A 7,599-nucleotide genomic window follows, 5' to 3' on the forward strand; every position below is an offset into this window, starting at 1 on the left:
ATTGCAGAAGGATGGCTGCATATGCCCATGATGACAAGTTCTTGATACATTGCTTCCAAGATAGCCTCACTAGTGCTGCAGCAAAGTGTTACGTCCAACTGGATCACAATTGAATCCACACGTGGAAGGACCTTGCTCGGGCATTTGTAGCTCAGTATAAGCATGTTACAGATATGGCTCCGGATCACCTTTCTTTACAAAACATGGAGAAGAAACCCACTGAAAGCTTCAAAGAATATGCTAAAAGATGGAGGAATGTGGCTTCTTAAGTTCAGCCACCATTGACTGAGAAAGAGACCATTATAATGTTCATTAACACCTTGCAAGCCCCTTATTATGAACGATTGGTCGGAAGCGCCACAAAGAACTTCGCTAATATGGTGATTTCAGGAGAGATGATAGAAACTGCCATTAAGCAAGGGAAGATAGAAGGAGGTGATACGGCAAACACAAAAAAAATGAGAACTTTTAAGAAGAAGGAAGGAGAAGCCCAAGCCATCAGTTTGGGACAACCCCAAGGAGGAAGTTACAACCCTTACTAACCATATCCACCATACCCCTATTACCCAGTTGTGAACAATACTTCACAAAGCCCATACCTATATCCACCCATGCCAAATTCCTTTTCTAACTTGTACCCATATGCTCCCATCCAATGGACACCTTACCTCACAAATATTCACCCACCTACTTTCACACCCGTTACAGCTTCAACCACATAACAAATAACACCTTCAAACAACAATACTGCCGGTGAATTAAGAGGATGGCGAAACAAGCATGAGAAAGTACAGTTTGACCCAATCCCAATCCCATATGCTGAACTCTTCACTTAGTTAGTTGCAAACAATTTGGTGGCACCTTTATACATAGAGCCATTAAAACCTCCATTCTCGAGATGGTATGACGCTTCTGCCCATTGTGATTATCATTATGGAGTCGAAGGTCACTCGATCGAGAATTGTACAGCATTTAAACATAAAGTACAAGGGTTGATCAAGGCAGAAATCCTGAACTTTGAAAAGAAGTCGGAACAGAATGTTAACAACAACCCATTGCCAAATCATGCTAGGCTAGGGGTAAATGCGATTAAAGGGGGGATGTATGTTAAAAGGAACATTCAGGAAGTAGAAACCCCCATGGAGAAAGTGTTTGAAGCCTTGGTAAAGGCCGATATGCTCGAGGTTTAGCCAGAATGTCTTGACGTGAATAATTCGGGAGATATCCAAGGACCATACTACTTATATCACAAAGGATGTATGGGGCATTTAATTCAAGATTGTAGTTCTTTCCAAAAAGAAGTGCAAAGGATGATGAACGAATGAAGGATTAAATTCTACATAGAAGCCTCAAGGCCATCAGTAAACATGATGGCCAAAGATTTCACTCACCTAATGAAGATAAAACCTTTAACCATCTTCTATGAACCAAAAAGAGAGTCTGTGGAAGACAAAACCCATGCCAAAATGACCATCGAAGTCCCTAAACCTTTCCCCTATAAAAATGACAAAGCTTTCCCGTGGAACTATAATTGCAATATACAAATTTCAAATGCGGGGAAATGGATAGCCGAATCTCAAGATAATGCTGCAAATATAACTGGTGTTGGGGGAATTACCCGTAGCGGACGTTGCTATACACCGGAGGCATTGGAGAATCTCAGGAAGGAGAAGGGAAAAGAAAAAGAGCAAAATCTGAGATAAGAAAAGGTGCAATCTCAGGAATCGACAAATGGCTCAAAAGGACCGATAACGGAAAAAGAAGTTGCAGAGTTCTTCAAGTTCATCAAACACAGTGAGTATAATGTGGTCGAGCAATTGAACAGGTTACCTACTCATATCTCATTGTTATCATTGCTCCTCAGCTCGGAACCACATAGGAATTCTTTGATGAGGATTCTGAACCAAGCATATATGGATCACGACATTTCAGTTGAAAATTTGGACTACATCATTGAGAACATTTCAATGGGTAATATAATATCCTTTAGCGATGAAGAAATCCCTTTTGGAGGTAGGAAAAACTACAAAGCCTTGCATATCACTACCAAGTGTAAAGGCTGTACCGATGCAAAAGTGTTGCTTGATAACGGATCGTTTTTGAATGTGATGCTCATGAGGACCTTGGCCCGCTTACCCATCGACATGTCTTACATGAGAAAGAGCCAGATGATTGTGAGAGCCTTTGATGGGACAAGGAGAGAAATAGTAGGGGACATTAAGATACCGATAAAAATTGATCCGTGTACTTTTACCATTGAATTCCAGGTTATGGATATCGCTCTTTCGTACAATTATTTGTTGGGAAGACCTTGGATCCACATGGCTGGGGCCATGCCTTAATCGCTTCACCAAAAGGTCAAGTTCATCGTGAACGGGAAGATTATTTGTGTTAACGGGGAAGAGAATTTACTTATAAGCAAGCCAACGGATACTTCTTACGTGGAGGCGACGGAAGAAGTGCCTGAATGTTCCTCTCGATCCTTCGAGTTTGTTAATACCACATATGTTGGAGAAATAACCACACCACCTATTCCAAGACTTTCTAAAACCACCGAGATGGCTGTCAGTCAGATAGTAGGGAAAGGATACCAAGCGGGGGTAGGACTGGGAAGAGAACTGCAAGGCATTAGAAGGCCCATACGTGCTACCAAAAATGAAGAAAGGTTTGGCCTAGGGTATAAGCCGACTAAGAAGGAAAGAGAAGAAATGATAGCCGAAAGAAGAAGGGAAAGGTTGGCTCGCTTTAAGGGGCATGAGTTGGAAAACCATAGAATGACATATTCTCATCTCTACGAGACATTTTGATCTGGAGGCTGCATCTTTCCTGAATCACTCACCGTTGGAAGCTGAGAATCAGTGTCGGCATTAGGGGAAGCCTTTTCTGATTTATCAATATGCGTAACAGAGGAAAGTGAAGAGTAGCCAGGAAATGTGGATGGGATTCCTGCTACATACCTTGGGCCACCGAAGTTGAAGTTGAGCAGCTGGACCACCATGAGTTTACCAGTTACTTGTGATTCAATTTCAAAGTAATGCAAACTAAACATCCATGCTTATGCCTAAGAGCATTGGAAATTTTATGTATCAAGCTTTTATCATTTATCATTTTAATAAAATGACATGTGTAGTGCATTTCTCATATCTCCTCTCATGATTCACCATTTCCATTATTGTCATTTCATTTCTTTACTCCAACTGTTTGTGTTTACGATAGCTCTATATCCTTCAATTCCCTTTGTCTGCCAAGGTTCCAAGTAATGAATGCGAAGATGGTAATGACAGTAGTTTTAAGGTTAATTTTGAAAAAGGTATCAGTGTCAGTGAACTTGACGATACAGAAAATGTGGAGGATTATGATTTAACTCCGAACTTGTTAAGACTAGTAGAATATGAGGGGAGACAAATTGTCCGACATCAAGAGACACTTGAAACAATTAATTTGGGAAATGAAGATAATAAGAAAGAAATTAGAATTGGTACTATGTTGGTGCCATCTGAAAAAGAAAAGTTAATAAAGCTACTTCATGAATATGTAGATATATTTGCATGGTCCTATCAAGATATGCCAGGTCTTAGTACAGACATTGTAGCCCATAAATTGCCTTTGAAACCTGAATGCAAACCAATTAAGCAAAAGTTGAGAAGGATGAAACTTTAAATGCTGTTAAAAATTAAGGAAGAGGTGAAAAAACAGTTCGATGCAGGATTCTTGGAAGTAGCTAAGTACCCCGAATGGGTTGCAAATATTGTCCCAGTGCCTAAGAAAGATGGGAAAGTGAGAATGTGTGTGGACTATTAAGATTTGAATAGAGCAAGCCCAAAAGATAATTTTTCTCTACCTTACATTGATACCCTTGTTGACAATACTGCCCGTCATTCCATGTTTTCCTTTATGGATGGCTTTTCAGGGTATAACCAAATTAAGATGGCACTAGAGGATAGAGAAAAAACTACCTTCATAACTATGTGGGGGACCTTTTGTTATAAGGTAATGCTATTTGGTTTGAAGAATGCCAGGGTAACTTATCAGCGGGCCATGGTGACTCTCTTCCATGATATGATGCACAGAGAGGTCGAGGTGTATGTGGATGATATGATTGTAAAAGCTCGCAAAACAGAGGACCATGCGACCAATCTTGAAAGGTTGTTTAAGAGGTTACGAAAGTTTCAGCTCAGATTAAATCCGACAAAGTGCACTTTTGGAGTCACTTCTGAAAAGTTACTTGGCTTTATAGTCAGTGAAAGAGGAACAGAAGTTGACCCGGATAAGGTTCAAGCAATCCGTGATTTGCCTCCTCCCAAAACGTAGAAAGAAGTTAGAAGATTCTTGGGAAGGTTGAATTATATAGCCCGGTTCATATCACAACTCACACTCAAATGTGACCCAATCTTCAAGCTCCTTCGCAAGCACAATCCTGGGGCATGGAATGAGGAGTGCCAAGTTACTTTTGACAAGGTTAAAGAATATCTGTTGAGTCTACCAGTGTTGGTACCACCTGTGGCGGGGAGACCCTTTCTTTTGTATCTGACAGTAAATGAAGGATCCATGGGATGTGTGTTGGGGCAACATGATGAGGCTGGTAAGAAAGAAAGAGCAGTTTACTACTTGAGTAAAAAGTTCACTGAGTACGAGTCTAAGTAGTCCTAGTTGGAAAAGATGTGTTGTGCTTTAGCATGGATGACGCATCGACTAAGGCAGTATATGCTATATCATACCACTTGGCTCATTGTGAAGTTGGATCCTATCAAATACATCTTCGAGAAACCATCCTTATTAGGTAGGGTGACAAGATGGCAAGTGTTGTTGTTTGAATATGATATTGTATATGTGTCCCAAAAAGCTATCAAAGGAAGTGCAGTCACTGATTTTCTGGTAGAAAGGGTGGAGTAGGATTATGAACCAATGGAGTTTGAGTTCCTAGATGAAGACCTGATGTCGGTTTGCCAAACAAGTGAGGAAGAATCAGAGGAGAAAGATAATTGGAAGATGTTTTTCAATGGAGCTTCGAATGCCTTGAGGCATGGCATAGGGGTCATGGTAGTGTCACCAGAAGGAGATCATTATCCCGTCATAGCTAAACTCAACTTCTATTGCACCAATAATGTGGCTGAATATGAAGCTTGTGTCATGGGTCTTCAGGCAGCAATCGAGAGGAAAATTCACATTTTGAAAGTATATGGGGATTCTGCTTTGGTTATTTATCAATTGCGAGGAGAATGGGAAACACTTGACTCGAAGTTAATCCGCTATCATAAGTATGTTTCAAAGCTGATTGAAAATTTTAATAAGATTTGCTTCACCCATTTACCTCAGGAGGAGAACCAAATGGCCGATGCATTAGCTACGCTAGCGGCAATGTTCAAAATTGGTACCGATGTCAAGATTCAACCCATCATGATTAATCTTTGAGAGTTCCCCACACACTGCTCCAGTGTAGAGGAAGAAATAGACAGGAAACCGTGGTACCATGATATTGTGCATTATCTCAAGTTTTAGCAGTATCCGGAGCAAAGCTCAGAAAATGATAAGAAAACCATTAGAAGGTTGGCAATGAATTTCTTCTTGGATGGGGACATCTTATACAAGAGAAGTAGGGATCAAGTGCTTTTGAGATATGTGGATTCAGCAGAAGCTCAAAGAATAGTTGAGGAAGTTCACGAAGGAATTTGTAGGGCACATGCAAGTGGGCATATGTTGGCAAGATAGGTCATGAGAGCAGGGTATTACTGGCTCACGTTGGAAACGGATTGTATAGATTTCGCTCGAAAGTGACACAAGTGTCAGATAAACACAAACAGAATCCACACTCCTGCAAATTCACTGCAAGTATTAACATCACCATGGCCATTCTCAATGTGGGGCATGGATGTGATTGGGTTAATAACCCCGAAGGCATCAAATGGGAATCGGTTTATTCTGGTGGTAATTGACTACTTCACTAAGTGGATAGAAGTAGCATCTTATGCCAATGTGACCCAGAAAGTGGTATGTAAGTTCATCCAAAAAGAAATAATATGCTGTTATGGTCTCTCGGAAAGGATCATCACAGATAACACTAGTAACCTCAATGGTTCGATGATGAAAGAGGTTTGTGCCAAGTTTAAGATCAAGCATCACAATTCAACGCCTTATCGCCCAAAGATGAATGGAGCGGTAGAAGCAGCCAACAATAACATCAAAAGGATAATTTAAAAGATGACAGATGTATACAAAGATTGGCATGAGAAGTTACCCTTTGCTTTGCATGCTTATCGCACAACAGTCCGAACTTTCACGGGAGCTACGCCGTTCTCTTTGGTGTATGGGATGGAAGTAGTTTTGCTAATTGAAGTAAAAATCCCTTCCCTAAGGGTCCTTAAAGAAGTACAGTTGGAAGAAGCCAAATGGGTTAATGCTCGTTATGAGCAATTGAATCTCATAGAAGAAAAAAGGTTGACGGCACTTTGCCATGGCAGTTATATCAAAAGAGAATGATAAGGGCATATGGCAAGAAGGCACATCCTCGACAGTTCCAAGAATGAGAGTTAGTATTGAAAAGAATTCTCTCGAACCAGTAGGATAGTCGCAGGGAATGGACGCCGAATAGGGAAGGACCATTTGTGGTGAGAAAAGCTTTTTCAAGAGAAGTACTAATTTGGCAGAGATGGACGGAAGGGAGTTTTCCAACTTAGTGAATGCTGATGCTGTCAAGAAATATTTTACGTAAAAAAAAAACAACAAAAAAAAGAGAAAAAAATGAATTAAAAAAAATTCAAGTTGAAAACCTGAAAAGGCGGCTTGAATCTGGGAGATGTGTTTAAGGCGAAAAACCGAAAGGGCAATCTAGACACGAAGGAGGTCTAAGTACTACAAGGGCTTAACACAGAATGGGTGAAAATCATGATCCGAGATGTTCAAACAAAAGACAAAGGAGCTGACGCTTGTGCCTACTTTGAGATAAAATTTCAAAGCTACTGTCAATATCTATCGGAACAATCATTAAGAAAAAACTGCATCCCTTTTGTATTAATTGGTTTTCCCCTGTTCCTTGTCATTATGCCTGATTGTAGAAACTTCCATTTTTTCTAATGAAAAATAGCCTTTCTGCTCCCAACATTGTCATCATTTCCATTCTGCCAAGAGAAGAGATATGAGTACATTGTATTGCATTTGTCATAAAATTGGAATGATATTTAATAAAGAACATGATAAATAAAGAAATGTTTGCAGTATTTTGAAAAGGATCATAATTGACGAGGAATGAAATGGAGTCTGGTAATATAAAAAAGAAAGAGAAAAAACTAAGAAAAGAGAGAAAGAAATGGAAATAGCAACAGAATGGAGAACAGTAAAAATGTGAAGAATGATTGGACCATGCATATGATAGAGGAAGAAAACAGTTGTGAGCAATGAATTGGCGAAGACGAGAGATCGGAAGCGTGATCGGTTCATCCCCCATTGATCAAAGAGAAGGCTCTAAAACACCTAAAAAAGAAAACTAATGAAGATGATTAGGATATTTAAATTGCCATGTTCAAAGTTTTAAAACAATTGTAAAAGAAGGAAATTCATTTTTAAAGTCGTAGAACCTCAGATGAGGAATTGATTATTTTTCAC

The 7,599-nt window shown here is 39.8% G+C and overlaps 1 protein-coding gene across 1 annotated transcript; it reads left to right on the top strand.

The window, feature by feature from the left end:
- On the top strand, window positions 4,906-5,412 carry LOC108662785 (uncharacterized protein Mb2253c-like). The gene has a single exon (XM_018124365.1). It carries the CDS (start codon window positions 4,906-4,908, stop codon window positions 5,410-5,412), a length of 507 nt encoding a protein of 168 aa, XP_017979854.1.

This window comes from Theobroma cacao, chromosome 7 (assembly GCF_000208745.1).
Source record: "Theobroma cacao cultivar B97-61/B2 chromosome 7, Criollo_cocoa_genome_V2, whole genome shotgun sequence".
Classification (NCBI taxonomy): domain Eukaryota; kingdom Viridiplantae; phylum Streptophyta; class Magnoliopsida; order Malvales; family Malvaceae; genus Theobroma; species Theobroma cacao.